At 47.6% G+C, this 17,864-nt stretch overlaps 1 protein-coding gene across 1 annotated transcript; it reads left to right on the top strand.

Annotated features, from left to right (window-relative positions):
- The first annotated feature begins 1,655 nt into the window (after positions 1–1,655).
- On the top strand, positions 1,656–17,064 carry akt3b (v-akt murine thymoma viral oncogene homolog 3b). The gene is made up of 14 exons (XM_053415993.1): positions 1,656–1,829; positions 7,116–7,619; positions 9,503–9,628; positions 9,720–9,831; positions 10,935–11,079; positions 11,594–11,725; positions 12,385–12,450; positions 12,557–12,625; positions 12,811–12,933; positions 13,017–13,145; positions 13,648–13,862; positions 14,997–15,084; positions 15,444–15,546; positions 16,412–17,064. The coding sequence occupies exons 2-14, from the start codon at positions 7,574–7,576 to the stop codon at positions 16,495–16,497; spliced, it is 1,440 nt and encodes a 479-aa protein (XP_053271968.1). The 5' UTR covers positions 1,656–1,829; positions 7,116–7,573; the 3' UTR covers positions 16,498–17,064.
- Positions 17,065–17,864: the final 800 nt, after the last annotated feature.

Genomic DNA, 17,864 nt, shown 5'->3' with positions numbered 1-17,864 from the left:
GAGAGAGAGAAAGAGAGACAGAGAGGGGGGAGGCACAGAAAGAGAGAGAGAGAAAGAGAGAGGGGGGCAGAGAAAGTGAGAGAAAGAGAGATGGGGGTGCAGAGAAAGACAGAGAGAGAGAGAGAGAGAGAGAGAGAGAGAGAGAGGGGGGAGAGGGAGAGAGAGACACACACAGGGAGGGGGAGGCAGAGAAAGAGAGAGAGACAGAGAGAGTGGGGGTGCAGAGAAAGAGAGAGAGAGAGAGAGAGAGAGAGAGAGAGAGAGAGAGAGAGAGAGAGAGAGAGAGAGAGACAACAAAAGCCCTGGATGCAATGAGGAGAGAGATGCTGCGTTCAGGTTCTCCCAGGAAAGTCCTGCCTCGTAGCTCCAGCACTAACTTGTGCCCTGAAGGCACATGAGCCCCAAGAGCCTCGTTCAGTCTAATTATTATTTATTTCACCAAATCACAAGATTCATTATCTCCGGGCACTTTACATGTTCAGCTCGGTATCTGACAATATAACAGAGAAACCCACCGGTTCCCACCGTAACTCAAAACTGCAGAACCAGACTGAAGGAGGGCGACCACCTGCTGAAGGATTCACACCATTTATCAAGTAGAAGATCAAACAGGAAACAGGCTCAGCTGTTACTGTACAACGTCCTCTAGTGTCAATGTGCAGCAGCAGCGCGTCACGTCCTGCCTCACCTGGATGCTCCGGAGATTCTTAACGGTGTCGTCACGTGTGAAAGATAAACTCCGGAGAAAGTCCTGACCCAACCGTTTATTACCTCAACCGGCCACCAGTGGGCGACCGAGACGCTGTGGCTTCACTTTTAGGGAGCCGTCAAGTTGGTTGTCTTAAAGGTTGGTGGGTCCTCTCTACGGAGGCAGCCCTAAAGTAGCCCAGACTGGACAAACTAAACCTTTTGAGTTTTTATGACAACTGAAGCTCCCACAGGTTCTCTGTCTGCAACATGACACTTCCCCACAAGATGTCACTAGATTCTGCACACTGCACCTTTAACTTACAGTTTATGCTTTTGACCCCATTTGACAATGTTTGTGGTTTTAATTGTTTTATTAGATGTGCATGAAATCTAAGACAAAGATAATCATACGTTCTGTCAGTGTGTTACTATTGGGTGAAATATAAAGATGGATGGATGGACAGATAGATAGAGAGATAGATAGATAGATAGATAGATAGATAGATAGAGTAAAGTAACCGAGGTAGAGTACTGAAGGCAAATATAAATAGAGATTTAACAATAAATAACTGAAGCTTTACAGATGTTTAAAACAATGCAAGAATAAAACTTAAAATACAAGGTACAATAAAAGGTGACATGGTGAACTGTTCAGTGCACATACACTTCTGGCATCTTGATTTAGGTTATTCAGTTTTGTGTGTGTGCGTGCGTGTGTGTGTACGCACGCCATGGCCACAGTGACCCCCTGGATGTGTCCCGCTGAGTCGCCGGTGCTGCGATGCCCGACAGCCCCTGAACGCAGCAAGAGTCCTCCCAGTGAACGTGACGCGAGCCGAAGCGAAGCGACGTTTCCTGGCGGAGCTGCGGAGGAGCAGGAGCCGAGCGGGTCCGTCTGTCCGTCCGTGTGTCTGCCTGCGAGCCGCCGCAGTCTGTCCGGGACCCGCACGCACACAGACACACACCCGCACAACACGCCTCCTGTTTCGGGCTTCACGGTCACCGGCGGCCATGGATCCAGCGCTGTCCTCCTCCCGGGTTCGCCGCTGAGGGACGTTCCTCCGTCGGATGCTCCAGTGCCCGTAGAGGAGCAGCGGGAGGAGGAGGAGGGGGCATCCCCGTCGGTCCTCGACCACCAGGTGAATATTCTCCACTGACCCGCTCTCGTTGTGCAAGGCTGGATGCGGAGGTCGTGTGCGGGGAGGTAATCGGAGGGGACGCGGGGCCGGGGGTCGTCGCTTTCGGGGCGGTGCGGGGAGCGGGTTCGTGTCCGGGTGGGAGCGGAGGTTAGCACGCTAGCTAGCCGCCGTTAGCGGGCTGCCGCCGCCGCCGCCGCTGCTTCGTCATCCGCCCGTCTGGGAGGGATGCGCCGCCGGGATGCTGCCGCCTCCGTGGGAGCGAGGCAGGGAGGGAGGGAGCGGAACCGTCCGTCTGGCCTCGGCCCATCTCCCCGGTGGACGACACCCCCCGACCTCCCCCGCTCCTCTCCCCCAGCCACCACCTCCCTGACCTCCCTCCGTCCCTCCTCCTCCTCCCGCGGTGCCTCCAGGGGCGTCGCGTCTCTGCCCCGGTTCAGTAAATAAAACCCCCGGGATGATGAGCACGGCCCCGCCGCCTGCCTGCTATGCTAACCCGCCTCCAGCCGGCTAACGCTAGCTGTAGCATCCCCCCCCCCCAGCTGCAGCACCCCCCGCTAGCATCCCTGGCTCCTGCCGCCGAGCCGCCGCGCACCGGCCTGCCTCACTCCCCGGCTCCCGGAGCCCGCCGCTCCCGGTGACCAATCGGTACCGGGACTCCCCGCCAGACATCCCGCTCGCCATTAAAACATAATGGAGCCCAGCGAGCGGATGTTGTTATGTAACAGTTAATGACACCACACGCCCTTGAAACAAAAGCTGTTGTTTCGGTGTTTGTTTGTTTGTGTGCGGGGCTGGAGCCGAACCGCGGCCCGGAGCCCGGAGGCCGGCCGGGCCGGGGCTGCTGCCGGGCCCGGGGTGTCGGTAGCACCGGGGGCCGCCGCTGTGAGCCTGCTCCTGAGAAGCGGCTGCCCCTGTCAGCCATTGTTTTTGTTGTCATTGGGGGCTCACTCTTGTTTCCCAGCCCCCCCATTGTTGGAGAATGTGTCTGCCACCATAACACAACATGTGCAGCTTCTTCCATCCTCTCTGTCTCGTCATGACTCACAGGCTTCACAGGGAAGTCATTTTCACTCATTATGGATTAAATTATACAGGAACCATGAGCAGGGAGGAGATGGAACCTGCTACTGGGGCAGAACCAGCTCCACTGACACGTTCATATGAACAGATACAGGTTTCATGGTTGAATCCCAGCAGCAGGAGGAGGAGGAGGCCGCTCTGTGATGAAGGAGACAGGTTCATGACTCACTGTGGCTCTGCTGCCACCGAGCAGGGAAACATTTACCTCCAGAGTCATTTCAGAGGTTTGTGTCACGCCTTCCAGACGCAGGGATTTGATCAAAGTGTTAGAAGTGTGCAGAAACAATCTTTACAAACAAAAGCTGTCGGGACAGATTGTCTCTGGGTTTCTTTTAGATTCAGGAGGAAGAGCGGCAGAGTGACAGAATCATATCATGATTACGTGATCTCAACATCTGCTCTCCAAATTAATGATTCTGTTTATAAAACCAGACACGATTACATATTTATATATTTATATAGGAGTTTTTTTCTCTCATACCGTGTACTCTAACAGAGGAACACGCTTTATTCTTCTTAATCTCTGTCTGATGAGATTTGTTAACTTAGAACCCTTTACTCGTGCAGACGTATCGTCCCGGCCTCATCATGAACACGTGTCATCGTTTAGAGCCTGAATAGACCAGACCTCCAGAAACCAGAACTTACCGATCCGGGGTGGACGTTGCTTCTTTCTCCCACTGTCTCATTCATCTGTTTACTAATCTCAAATTGAACGTGATAGAAACCTTGACGGCGTCTGACGTCAGAGTGTTGTCATCCGGGCGTGTAGAAGAGTTTCTGTTAGAAGGAAGTGCTTCAACTGGTGACACGGTAACATCCTGATGGTATCACTACCAGCATCAGCATCTTCAGGCGCATTACTACACAGTACTACACAGTACTAAACAGTACTCCACAATAGTTCAAATACACCAAATTAATGTCCTAATGGTTCAAACATTACATTGTTGGAGGTGAAGACTTCTTCTTCTTCTTCTTCTTCTTCTTCTTCTTCTTCTTCTTCTTCTTCTTCTCCTTCTTCTGTTTAATTCCATCTCTACTTCCTGTGATTGGTCCAAACTATCCAACAAAGTGTCTTTACTGCAAACCAAAAGAACCCAGGTTCAGTTTGATCCAGACCCAGAACTCCTCTTCTGCTCTGAGGAACCGTTCACACCTGATGTTCAGGTTCAGGAACTGAACTGAAGAGTCTGAAGCTCTGAACCCAACCAGGTGTGAACGGATCCTGAAACTTGCCTTTAAATACAGTTGTGTGAACCGGAGAAGAGAGTCTGTTTGTCTGAAGCGTTTTAAGAATGATTTTGAGGACAGTGCTGATACTTCATTGTTGGTTTTGGGGCCTTGGCTCTCAGGTTAGTGTCCTCGGCCTCCAGTAGAACAGATTCATTTCAGGTTCCCCTCTATATGTACACAAATAATCACCGAGTCAGCAGCTCTCTGGGTGCTGAGTCTCTGGATTGTATGAAGTGAAGAGAGGTTTGAGGAGATCCTCACTCTGGAAACATTAGAAATGTGACTGCAGTGAAACAGAGTCGGTTCTGAGCTTGAGGGCGTTTGAGGGACATGTGGACTGAGAAGGTGAAGAGGAGGTTTGTAGGAGAGAAATGTCAGAAGGTTGTGAGAGTCAGGAAAGAGACGGAGGGAACAGGTTATCTACAATGAAGGAGAACGAGGATTAAAGCAGGTGAGGTGAAGGAATCCCCCCCCCCCCCAGCTGGGGTTTGAACCCTGAGTATTGATCAGGAGCCTGTAACCTGCTCGTAGATCACAGCTGTTGGCAACATCACTAACGATTTTCACCGACAAATTAGAGATACAATTACAAATCCATAAGTCGGTTGATTTTTGTTTTGTCATCAGCAGTCGTCAACGTCAGTAAGTGAACATGGTCCATTGGGACGTCTTCAGATATTTCCTCTGCCACCAGTCCAGTTCGTTGTCATAAAAACCAAGGAACCGGAGAAATGACTTGAAACAAACAGAAGATTATTAAAAGAGTTGCATGTTGTTTCTCGGTCAATCTGTTGAATCGATGAAGTGATTAACCTGCATCAGTGATTATCTGATATTTAGCACAGCCTGCACATTGTGTATTTGATGAAGTGGGGCCTGGGTCCATGTAGCCGGGTGGTTATCGGCTCTGTTGTTGTGTCCTGTGTGTGTGACGGGGGGGCCGAGCGACAAATATTAAATACAGAAGTGACCAAGCGACGCGTTTTATGAACCAACATGGAAACTAACATCAGCCTGTTTCCCTCGACAAGCAGCCAATGGGGTTTCTTCTTGTGCTTTTGGATTACTACAGAAATTAATATCGCTCACAATCAGAACAAAACCATGTCAATCGATGGTGATTGGAGCGGCTGCAGGTCGGGGCAGAGGTCTCCAGGTCCTGTTGACCCGTGTCGTGATACAAGTTGTGTCTCAGAGTCAGTTTGAGTGTGAGCATGAACACAAAGAGACAGGAACCAGTGAGTACGTTGGTATTTTTGTTTACGGCCCTGTCGTCTCATTTAGCCACTTCCCTTTTTAAATGAAGTAATTCGCTCTGTGTGTGAATTAAGATGTTTGGATCCAGATGATTATTTTTTGTTTAAATCGGTCAAACAGATATAACTTAGAAAAGCTGATCAATGATGTCATGAAGAAGTCAGGAGGGGTTTTCGAGGATGATGATATAAAATTATAAAGTCATGAAATGATGTCATACAGTGAAGTCATGCATTAAATATGCAACCAATAGGGTTGGATACTAAATCTAGAGTTTATTTAGATTTACCTATCATTCGTCATCCTGTGGTATAAATGACGTCACGATGATGTCATGATGAAATGACATCATTAACATATAAAAAACATGTGGTACATACAGGACGTGCAGAGTCAGCGTCATTCCTCCTATTGTCCCTTTGTTTATTTCTTTAATTGATTCTTATTTTTATTGTAAAACTGTATTTGTTGTCGTTGTTGTTTTTATCCGTTTGTCTGTGGGGTTGTGGAGGAGAGAAGGAGTGAGTGAGGAGAGTAGGTGCTAGTGAAGGAGGGATATAAATAAGGAAGGAGAAGAGAGGGAGATACTGGACATTTAAGAAGGATGAAATGATGGCTGGAAAGTAGGAGAAGAAGAGGTCAAAAGTGGGGGGGGAAGTAGTTTGTGAAACACTGATGGAGAGAAAGGAGGGAAAGAAGGAGCTAGTGAAGAAAGGAGGGGACAAAGGGAGGAGACAAGGACAGGAGGATGTGAAGAGGAAAGGAAGGAGCCTGCTGAAGGAGGGAAGAATTCAAGGAAGGGAGGAGGAGAGGGAAGTAGGGAGGTAGGAGTTATGTGAGGATGAAGGAGGAATCAAGGTTAATAAAAAGGGAGCCAGACAAGGAGGGAGGAGAAAAAGTGGTAAGTAAGGGAGGAAAGGAGAAAAGGAGTCGGGTTAATGGTAGATGGATGTGGAAAGAGAGTGAGGAAGGGTGGTAATGAAGAAAGGAAGGAAGAATGATGAAAAGGTTATATTGGTGAAGAGAAGGGCTGATGGAGAGAGGGAAGGAAGGAGAGGGAGAAAATGAGAGGGTGAGTGAGGTGAGGAGGAAATGGGGAAGGAAAGATTTTAGAGCAGGAGGGAAGGAAGAAGGTGAGAAAGAGGGAGGTGCTAGACTTAAGGAACGAGGAAAAGAGGTTAAAGACCTTGTCAAGGAAGGAAGGAAGGAGATGAGGAAGTAAAAAAGTTTACGGAAAAGTAGTTAAGTCATGACAGACAAGTGAGGAAAAGAAGGAAAATGGGGGAGGAAAGATGGAGGGAGAGAAGGAATTAACGAGGACAGAGATGAGGAGGAAGGGAATGAGTTAAGGAGGTAAAGAAGAAACGAAGGAGGGAGAAGAGGAGGTAAAATGTTGGGAAAGAAAATGTGTAGAGAAGAAAGGGGGGACTGGAGGAGATATGAAAGAGTGAAGGTTATGAGGAGACAAGGATAATTGAGAAGGAGCATGAAGAGAGGTCAGGCGAAGGGGCGAGCTAACGAAGAGGGGAACGAGGGAATGAAACGAAAGTGGAGGGAGCAAAGGAAGGATCGAAGGAGGCAAGGGGGCAGGAAGTGTGTTAAGGCTCTGAACAATGAGTGGTGACCTGATGTGTTCGCTGTGCGACGAGGGAAACGATCCACTGACCCGCTCTCTCTGTTTTCACTCCTTTCTCTGCCTCCGTTTCCTTCCAGGCTGACTCACCACCAGAGCGCCTGAACACACGAGGAGGAGGAGAAGAAGAAGAAGGAGAAGAAGGAGAATAAGTTGGAGAGAGCGAGGGACTGAGAAACAGAGAGCGAGAAGGAGGGAGGGAGGGAGGGAGAAAGAGAGAAGGGGGGAGGAAGATAGAAAGCATCTAAAGCAAAGTGAGGTTGGGTCGGCGGGACGAGAGGAAGAAGGAAAAGAGAACGTGATCGTGGCAAAGTGAGAGAGAGGCCGAGAGGCTACAGACAGATCTGAGGTCAGGGGGAGAGAGAGAGAGAGAGAGAGAGAGAGAGCGGGCGCAGGTAGGTCGGAGGTCGAGCGGTCAGACGGACGGCTGACTGAGCTCCACCCGAACCCACTGCCCCCGCCGCCCATCCGTCAGCTGTCCCCTTCACGCCCACCACACTGGGAGAACTGGGAGAGCGGACGCCCAGGAGAAGCCACCATGAGCGACCAGAACGTCGTGAAGGAAGGCTGGGTCCAGAAACGAGGTGAGGAGGGTTCTGCTCTGTTCCTCTGTTTCTCCTCCCCCCCACCACCCCCACCACCCCCACCACCCCGCCTGGGAGGATGTGTGTTTCCTTACAGCAGGAAACGACTTCACGGGTTAGAAGGATATTCTATTGGTCAGGAAAGAACTCATTACATTTCCATCCCAATAAAATGGGCAGATCCAGGATTTTCCCACAGAATTCATTCAATCTCTGACAGTAGCGGGGGGGGGGGGGGGGCAGGCATGTGGACACACTCGATTCTGAAGGACGGGCTCACAGACCAAAGAGTGAAAGGTCCCGTGCACGACGTCTGTCTGTGTGGACGGTAAAAACATTGTAGACGATAGCGTGAGCGAGCACATGGCAGCTAGCTCTGCACACAAACATCCTTCTTTGTACGGATGGAATAAAAACCCAGATCTATAGAATTAAGATGTGGTTCCATGAGGCACGTGACCTCCTGAGCAGCCGAGAGGTTTGTTTGTCAGCAGAGTTACACAAAAAACTGGAGAACGGATTTCCACAAAACTACGTAGAAGGACAGAAAGAACTCGTTAACTCTTCTATATATCGTGAGAGGTTTTTCTAGATTTTCACAGATTTCTCAGAGAATAATTCTTGATGACAAAAGTCCGACAGATTCAGAGGACTGATATCGGTGCAGCTTTGGGGCCTCGTGGAGCTATAAGGTCTGTGTCATGCTGCTGGGTATCAAACACAGATATGATTGTGGCTCATAAATCCGATCTGAGGATTATTGACTGGACAGAAACAGATTCAGGTTGAGGGTGAATCCTGCTCGACCCGATTGATTCTTCATCACAGGATCAATTGGGAATAACATAACCTGCATTTGTCAGATGCAGTCACTCAGGTGGGTTTGTGTAGTTGTTGTCCAACCTCAGTCAGACGAGTCTCTGTCTCTGTCTCTGTTCAGCTCAGTGTGGACACGGCCTGAGCCAGTTTGAAGAAGAGCAACAATGCTTGTTTACCTGGGAGCGGGGGGGGGGGGGGTCAGCTCTGCCGGCCTGCAGCCCAGTCCGAGCCGCACTTGTGTGTTATTTCCCACACTGCTTTCTGTGTGTGTGTGTCTGTGTGTGTGCGTGCAGGCTGGAGGTGTGTTTGTCTGCTCAGAGCTGTGTTGGCTGGCACAAGGGGAAGTTTCTCTGCGCCACTATGAGCATACAGAGGATGACCTCACACTGGTTCCTTCCTCTTTGGCCCCCCCACAAGGCCCTGAATTGTTTGTTGCACCTTTGTGTGCTCTTGTAATTCAGTCCCCAGTAACACAACCGTCGCACAAACACTGACCTGAAAGTGTCTGCAGAGTTTATTTTTGTAATGGTATTAAGATGAGTGTATTACCACTGATGAGTCTGTTTTAAGTTTTGACCACAGTTTGTAAATAAAGATATGAAGACACGTCCTCTCTTAGTATCTGGGACACAAACTGTCCACTTGACCTTTGTCCTCGTTTGGAGTCAGAGTCTGTGCATCCTGATCGTGGGATGGATCTGTGGCCTCGACCAATCAGGAGTCAGTCTCAGCTGTCAAATGATGAAGTCTCCACCTGTTTTTAATATCATCAAATTAAAACCAAACTGAGCAGAGATCAGTGTGAAGAGAACTACCTGAAATGACGGGAACCATCTTTGAGAACCAGTCTGAGCTCAAGCAGATCTGAGCTCAAGCAGATCTGAGCTCAAGCAGGAGAGTGTGAGTTCAGTGGATGATCCTCTCAACCTGCAGGACAACGCTCGTGTATAAAGAGGAAAACATAAATAATGGAATGAATGATAATCAGGTCTGAACTCTGGTGAGTGCAGCAGGATGTGACCTGTCCGTGTGTGCCCCCCCCCCCCCTCCCCCTCCCCCTCCAGGTGAGTACATCAAGAACTGGCGACCGCGCTACTTCCTGCTGAAGTCGGACGGCTCCTTCATCGGCTACAAGGACAAACCCCAGGACTCGGACTTGGCCTATCCGCTCAACAACTTCTCTGTAGCAAGTAAGATCCTCAACAATCCTATCGTCACATATTGTTTCTGTACGTTTGAAATGAGAAGTCTAACAAATCCTCGGCTCTGTGTGACCTCCAGAATGTCAGCTGATGAAGACGGAGCGGCCCAAGCCCAACACCTTCATCATCCGCTGCCTGCAGTGGACCACCGTCATCGAGAGGACTTTCCACGTGGACACGCCCGACGAGAGGTGAGTCCTCGTCCCCCGGAGACAGATCCGTCTGTCTCAGAAGAGGAATAAATGAATGTCTGATTTTTAAATGATTTAAGATCATTTATTTTAAACAAAACATGTAAATTTAAACTTAAAATAAATAAAACACGTCTGTGCTACCAAATGTTATAAATACTGGTAAAGAACTACACACTACACTGTTAGAAAATCTATAGATATAACATATACGTGTATTAGAAGATACAAAATCCTATTTCAATTCATTTTTCCAGTAATGTTGTGAACCAGGTCTTGGATTTTAAAATCTGTGAAACCTGCAGAAACCTTGTAATTTCATTTAGAAAATAGGAAAATAGATCAAAAGATGCAGATCACTGTTGTTTTATAAGCTAATGACAAATTGATACATGTCGATCATCCAGTTAAATTAAGTTTTCAGGTCGTTTGTCCATTTTCTTTTATTTTCTTAATGCAGACGCACCAACTTCTTGTGGATTGACATTATAAAAACAGAAGTAATATGGAATTGGACTGATTATCAATACATATGGAAGCTCGGACATTAGAGGCAGATAAATACAAAATACATCCCAGCCTCTCGGTGTTTGTTAAATTCTCTTCAGTCAACACAGTAAGAAGAAAGACAGGAAACGGGGGGGGGGGGGGGGTGGAGCCGAGGCTGGACGCCAACTGTCCAACTGTTTCATTCCACAACACAACATAATGTACATTGATTTATTTATTATTAATATTATTGTACGTACAATATATGCACGTTTCTTCCAGATGTTTTTCTTATTGACATAAAAAAAGAACGTTGCACACAGTCGTCTGCTTTTTTCACTTTGTTCAAAAAATACAGAAACAGCCGATAGAGGCAGGAAGTGTTCTGATGTGGAAACCTCAGAGTTCTAGTTTTTGTTCTATTATCCAAAGTTTAACAGGAGCCTGTGATAATGTCCAGGGGGAAAACAGACCAGTGTAGAGGACACACATCTGGTTGTGTATCATCATGTGTGTGTTTCCTGTTGAATTCGCTGGACGCGTCTTTGTGTGAATATGTGAAAACAGTAAACCAGTAACACACGTCTGCTGGTGCTTGATCCTGTGACCTGCAGGGACGAGTGGGCCGAGGCCATTCAGACGGTGGCAGACTCTCTGGCCAAGCAGGAGGAGGAGGGAATCCTGTGCAGCCCCACGTCCCAGATCGAGAACGTCAACGAGGAGGAGATGGACACGTCCATCGGCCACTACAAACGGAAGGTGAGGGACATCTCGTCTCTCGTCTCCGTGTCATAGAACATTTAACATAACACAGAGAATTCAGGATTTCTTTAGTTTGGAATCGAGATCAGGATGGACTCTGGTTATCAGCGGTTTCTTCTGGATTCATTCGGTTGATTTTATTGATTTTAATTTATTTTATTTCTCTCAACTCTGTGTCACGTGGGCTAACGCTGCGTTGTCATTGGTTGAGGGAGAGAATATTATGCTTTGGAAGAGAGTTGGAGCGCTTGTTTTGATGCAGCTGACGTCCCTATTTAAAATGCAGCAGAATCGTGGTCAATCAGAAATTTGATTTATATCACAAATACTGTAAATGGTTCAGTTATCATAGATCCATCATCACACAACGTCTGAAAGCATAAAACGACTCAGCTACACTTATCAAAGGTTGAAGTGAGGGTAATGATTTTCTGGAGGTCGGGACACAGGACCTCACGGGGAACGTGGTGAATGTTGGTTTCTTCACACCGTGCCTCTGTTTCTTCTCCAGACAATGACTGACTTTGACTATCTGAAGCTTCTGGGCAAAGGCACGTTTGGGAAAGTCATTCTGGTGAGAGAGAAGGCGAGCGGCACCTACTACGCCATGAAGATCCTGAAGAAAGAAGTCATCATAGCCAAGGTCCTTCTTTAATGTTTCATCAGCTTCTATTTGTTGTTTTTCTGTTGTTCGTGTATACGTTTTTCCTTCTGGTTTTGAAAAGTGATTTTCACCCTCTGTTGTTTTCTGCTCCGTCACATTTTTACTCTGTGGCCTCATTTTTCACTGCAACAGAAAAATCCTGCAGCTCAGTTGAAACAGCTGAGTCACGGCTGCAAACACGTGTCATGTGACCTGGAATAATAACTATAATGATCATTAAGAAGAAATATTATTATTTAGCAAAAGTTAAATTCTCTGTTTATCAGTATGTACTTGTTAAAACATGTGCTGCACGTGTTGAACCAGTTTCACATACAGATGACATAGAGTCCTGATCCCAGTTCAAACGTGATGAGTTCAAAGACCGTCGGACAGTTGATAATCTGACGCGATTCCTGTCTCTGGCTGATGTGTGGTGTCAATATTTTTTAAAGAAACCTTGTTTTCTTTCTAACTCCCTGATGAGTTTTGGGTTTCAAATAAATTTTCAATCAATTTCAACAAAAGAAATCAAATTTGAAACTCAAATTCCTTCAGTGTGTCATACCTGGCACGTGACCTGTCACCTTCCATCCTGAACCTTCAGCTGCCGTCGTCTCCTCGCTGATCTCTCTGCCTCCTCTTCTCTTTGTTCACAGGATGAAGTCGCTCACACACTAACAGAAAGTAGAGTATTAAAAAATACCCGACATCCATTCCTAACTGTGAGTATCTCTCCTGAAGCGCTGAGCTCAGAATGACGTCATGTTTTGGAGGATTCAGTGAAATGAGATCATGAAAGTTAAGACGTGTTGACCTGATGTGTTTCAGTCTCTGAAGTACTCGTTCCAGACGAAGGACCGGCTCTGCTTCGTGATGGAGTACGTCAACGGAGGAGAGGTGAGAGCTCCCTGAACTGGTTCTTGATACTGGGATTTAGAGCTGGTGGCCTGTGGGAAAGTGGCAGTGAAGACCCGGTTCAGACCCGGTTCAGACCCGGTTCAGACCTGGTTCAGACCTGGTTCAGACCCGGTTCAGACCTGGTTCAGACCCGGTTTTCACCTCCCTCTGTTTTCTGTTTGCAGCTGTTTTTCCACCTGTCGAGAGAGAGAGTCTTCTCAGAGGACCGAACCCGTTTCTACGGTGCAGAGATCGTCTCGGCTCTCGACTACCTACATTCTGCCAAGATCGTTTATCGTGATCTGAAGGTAAAGTGACGCTCAACCTTGTTTATTTGAAACATATAAGATGTAAGAGGCATTTCATTTATTCCTCTTGTTCTCCTCATCAGCTGGAGAACCTCATGTTGGACAAAGACGGTCACATCAAGATCACCGACTTCGGCCTGTGCAAAGAAGGCATCACCGACACTGCCACCATGAAGACGTTCTGTGGAACACCAGAATACCTGGCTCCTGAGGTCAGAGGTCAAACCGAGAGGAACAACATGTTTGTTTTAGGAGTGAGGAGACACCAGAGGTTCAGACACATTCTGTCTAAACTCAAACTGAGCGTTCAGATTGTGTCTCATGAATCTGGGCGTTCAAACCAAAGTGGAAGTTCCTCCAGACGTGTTTTCTTTAGTAGAACGTCTGCAGCTGATTTCACTTCTTCTAATCTGGAGCTTGGTGAAGCTTGTGAGGTTTTGTTAAACATTAGGAGGATTCGAGAGAGAAACTTGGGTTTTAAAAAGTCCCTCAGTCGGATGTTTCACTCACTCAGGAGAAACAGTTACATCCTGTTCACAGAGTGTCAGGAGGTACTGGAAAAAAGAATTCAATATTTTGAGATGAAGATATTAAGAAAATAAAGGAAAAACATTTTAGGAGATAAGCAGTGAGGAGAAACCTAGAGCGAACGTAATGTGAACCTCAGGAATATGTTATTAATAATAATAATATGTCTGTTTCCCATGTTATCAGGTGCTGGAGGACAACGACTACGGGCGGGCGGTGGACTGGTGGGGCCTCGGCGTGGTGACGTATGAGATGATGTGCGGCCGTCTGCCGTTCTACAACCAGGACCACGAGAAGCTGTTTGAGCTCATCCTCATGGAGGAGATCAAGTTCCCTCGAACCCTGTCGGCCGACGCCAAGTCGCTGCTGTCGGGGCTGCTCATCAAGGACCCCAACAAACGGTAGGGAAACAGAGAGAGACATGTGGAAAACAAAACACCCAACCATCACCAGGACAGTGTGAGATCAAGAAACGAGCGTACTGCTTTAATTCAATGGTTTACTAGACACAAAGCTTCTATATGCAGCTGTCCAGGGTAATTTAGGGTGCAGCCGGGAATCAAACCACTGATCTTCTGATTGGTGGATCATACGCTTTACCTCCTGAGCAGACAGATGTGTGTTTCCCCCGATGAGCCTGTTGTGTAGTCAGTAGAGGTTTGTTGACGTCCACAGCTGTGACGTGTGGAGATGATATCGTTTAGTAGACAAGACCCCGAGGAGCAGAGGGTTTCAGATGCTGTAATAATAAAAGATAATAATAATAATAGGCCAGATTTAATTGAAAACAGGAATATAATCTGAACATTAAAAATAATAACAAGTGAGATTAGAATGGGATTATAGAGGAAGATCGATGTGTGGGAAGAAGAACCCATCACCAGAGTCTTCCTCCGCTGCATTTTAAAGATGAAGATGTTGTTTAACCTCCCATCATGATCAGCTGGTGTCTGAGGACCCGTGGGGGGGTCAGGGTTCGAGTCCGGGTGGGGGGGGGCGGGGGGGGCGGTGACCTCATCCCGTCTCTCTTTAATAGAAGTAGAAGAAACGAATGTGGAGGTCAAATTAGAAGAATTTATTTATTCTGATTCCCTCCCTGTCAGCTGAAGATCTATAATCCCTCCCCCCCCGATCTATGACCGCCACCTCCAGGGGGCAGTGTGGTGCACCAGGGCCCAAACTCAGATAAACTAAACTGTGGAGGTCCTGGAGGAAGTGATCCTGGTTCATTTCCTCGTCAGAGCAGCCATCTTGATTGTTCTCCAGTGAACGTGCTGTTGAGACGACTCTGGCTCGCTCTGATTCTCCCTGAGACTCGTTCTCTCTCTCTAACAAGGAACACGGCGTGAAGAGGCGACTCCTGCTTCACGCAGCGAACCCGCTCACCCCCCCCCCCCCCCCAACACACACAGTTATTTTGGGATAAGTAGCAGGTGGATATTCTGGTCCCATTGATGGAGACTTTGTTAGAGCAGCGTTTGATGTCTGACTTCAACGTCTTCTCTCCCCCCCCCCCCCCCCCCGCTCGCTGGCAGACTGGGCGGCGGACCGGATGACGCGAAGGAGATCATGCGACACAGTTTCTTTGGCACAATCGACTGGCAGGACGTCTACGACAAGAAGGTGAGAGCGGGCGTCCTCTTATCTTCACTGGTGATGTGTTCAGACAGTGCACCTGAGATATTCTGGGATCAGGGTTACCTCATTCATCAAAGAGAGTCTGGCTGAAAACTCATAAATAGACAGGAAGAGAAAAAACCTCATATTTATTAAAATCCTTCCTCCAAACACGACTGAGTCCACCGATCAGACATCGAGTCGTTGAACTCAGATTTCATGAGTTTGAACAGATTTGTTATTTTCCTTATAAAAAGTCTCAGACAGAAAACAGAAATTGACTTTTGACTCCTTCCTCTGTGGTCGGGTCTGAGACGTTGTTCTGTTGACAAAGACAAACGTTGACCTGCTTCCTGTCTGTCCAGCTCGTCCCCCCCTTCCAGCCCCAGGTCAGCTCGGAGACGGACACGCGCTACTTCGACGAGGAGTTCACAGCACAGACCATCACCATCACTCCGCCGGAGAAATGTAAGCACGTTTCATTTGAACCGTCCTAGTTCAGCACGTTAGCATGCGGACATTCTCTTCTTAGCATGCTAACGTCAGTCAGGTCGTTAATTCTATTAATGCTCATTTAATGCTTTTTCTGTCGCACCTTAAAATGAGGAATGTTTTTTGGAAGCATGAACAGTTCGTCATGTCTCAACGATAAAGATATTAGCATTTTATTTTTAGCACCAAACATCAGAGACACGACGTCAGAGGCTCGTCCTCTGGGGACCGGTCGTTTTCATGGTGATCTTATTCGAACAACCTTTAGACACAATAAATCTCTGTAGATATTATGACTTATCAGCAACTTCAATCCAAATATGGATCCTTTACTGCCAGACCCGATGTTGTTCTTCTCAGAGAACCTCTGACGGGAGTGTACGTGAGGTTTTGTGTTGATATAATGATTCATATAATGGTGGTGGACCACGACTGAGGTGGCAGCTGATGATGGACAATGACTGTGGACTATAGTGGATCCGATCTTGATGGTGGATGATCCGACCATGATTGCAGCAGGACTGTTTGACATATAGTATTGAAGTTATCCTTCAAAATGTTAACTCTCATCAATGCTGCTGGAAACTTTAATCCTGATGATGTTTTCTTCACGTGGCATCTGTTGACTTGTGTCCGTCCTGGGAGACGGGTCCTCACACGTGTCTCTGAGGTTTCTACGTATTTGTACCTGTTAAAAGGGTTTTTAGTAGTTTTTATGACTCTTGCTGAGGGTGAAGGACAGAGGATGTCACACCATGTTAAAGCCCTATGAGACAAAGTGTGATTTGTGAATATGGGCTATACAGTAGATTGATTGATTGACGTGTGCTTGTCTCTGCAGACGACGAGGACGGGATGGACGCGGCGGACAACGAGCGGAGGCCTCACTTCCCACAGTTCTCCTACTCGGCCAGCGGGCGGGAGTGAGCGCTCCGGCCCAGCCAGCCAGTGTCGTCCCCCTTCGAGGCCATTTTGAGGAAAACACGTAGCCATTTTAGGAAAAAAAGAAAAAAGAAAACCAGTCTCCCCTCTTTTTCTCCTTCTCTGCCTCCTCGCGGACGGGGAAAAGTCTTTCTAGGGACTTTAAAAGAGGTTTTTGCACAGTGGGAGAGACTCCAGCCGGTCTCCCCACACTAAAAAATAAGTCTCCTACATTTTCAGCGCAATTTACTGCAGAAGGCAATGTTTTTGTTATTTATTTTTTTCTCTCCGTCAGTATTAAGTTGTCGACCCAGGTTGCGTTCATCTGTTTTTGTTTGTTGTTTCTGTCTTTCTCCTCCTCCTCCTCTTCCTCCTCCTCCTCCTCTTCCTCCTCCTCCTCCTCCTCTTCCTCCTCCTCCTCCTCCTCTCCTTCTTATTTTGACTTTTTGCACTTGGTTTGAAAGAGCCGTTATAGGGAACAAAAAAACCAAAAATGTTGCCTTACGTGTGCAGATGTTTCGTATCATACCGACAGGGTGTTTTGTTTCTTTCTGGGAGAGGGCGGGGCGGGGGGTGGGGGGGGGGGTCCGGGTTGTGAGGGGTCATCCTTAGTCGAGAATAAGTGCATGGCTCGTGGTTCGCTCAAAAAGAAAACGACAAACAAACAACAAAAAAAGAGATTTTCCTTCTCATCCATTTGCCATGGCAGCGCACATTCCCCCAAACCCATGGCGATGACATCACTGTCTCCAGATGAAAAACAGAACGGACGGAACCGGAGGAAGGACGAGTCTGTTTCATTCCTTTCATCGCTGCAGTGTTACTGCTACTTTGCTCTCTTGTCTTTTCTTTAACCCATTTTCTTTTTTTTTATATTTTTCTTTATTTGCGCTTTTTCTTTTTAAGTTGTGTTCTTTTATTTTGAAACAGGAAACACTAAACTGCCAGAAACTGCACAGTTCACTCAGGCGCCACAGAGCACAACCGCAGACTCAGCTAACCGCTCCAGCTTTCCACAGCCGGCAGGGGAACGAGGCCTTTCTCTGCTTTCTCACCGCTTCTCCTCCACTTCCTCCTCTTCCTCCTCTTCCTCCTCCTCTTCCTCCTCTTCCTCCTCTTCTCGCTCCTCTTCCTCCTCTTCGTCGTCCTCTCTTCTGTTTCCTCATCGTAGCTGTAGGACTAGTGGAATGGATGTTTTACACAGGGAAACGTGACTTAATGTACGTATGTACTGTATGTATGTGGGACATGGGGGGTGAACATTATGCTGTCATCACACAGACACACACACACAGGAAACAGCTGTAGGTTCTCTGCACTCATCAGACTACAGTTTGCTCTGAACAACTCGGATCCGTCTCCTCAGACGTCGG

The sequence above is a fragment of the Pleuronectes platessa genome, chromosome 3 (genome assembly GCF_947347685.1).
Source record: "Pleuronectes platessa chromosome 3, fPlePla1.1, whole genome shotgun sequence".
Classification (NCBI taxonomy): Eukaryota; Metazoa; Chordata; class Actinopteri; order Pleuronectiformes; family Pleuronectidae; genus Pleuronectes; species Pleuronectes platessa.
Note: the sequence above shows the minus strand (reverse complement) of the source record. Positions and strands in the feature narration are given on the sequence as shown.

Excerpts from the sequence above, each read along its gene's own strand:
- akt3b (XM_053415993.1), top strand. The coding sequence starts at position 7,574 with ATGAGCGACCAGAACGTCGTGAAGGAAGGCTGGGTCCAGAAACGAG. Across the intron at positions 7,620-9,502 it reads AGGCTGGGTCCAGAAACGAG|GTGAGTACATCAAGAACTGG; the intron begins GTGAGGAGGGTT and ends CTCCCCCTCCAG. Across the intron at positions 12,934-13,016 it reads TCGTTTATCGTGATCTGAAG|CTGGAGAACCTCATGTTGGA; the intron begins GTAAAGTGACGC and ends TCTCCTCATCAG.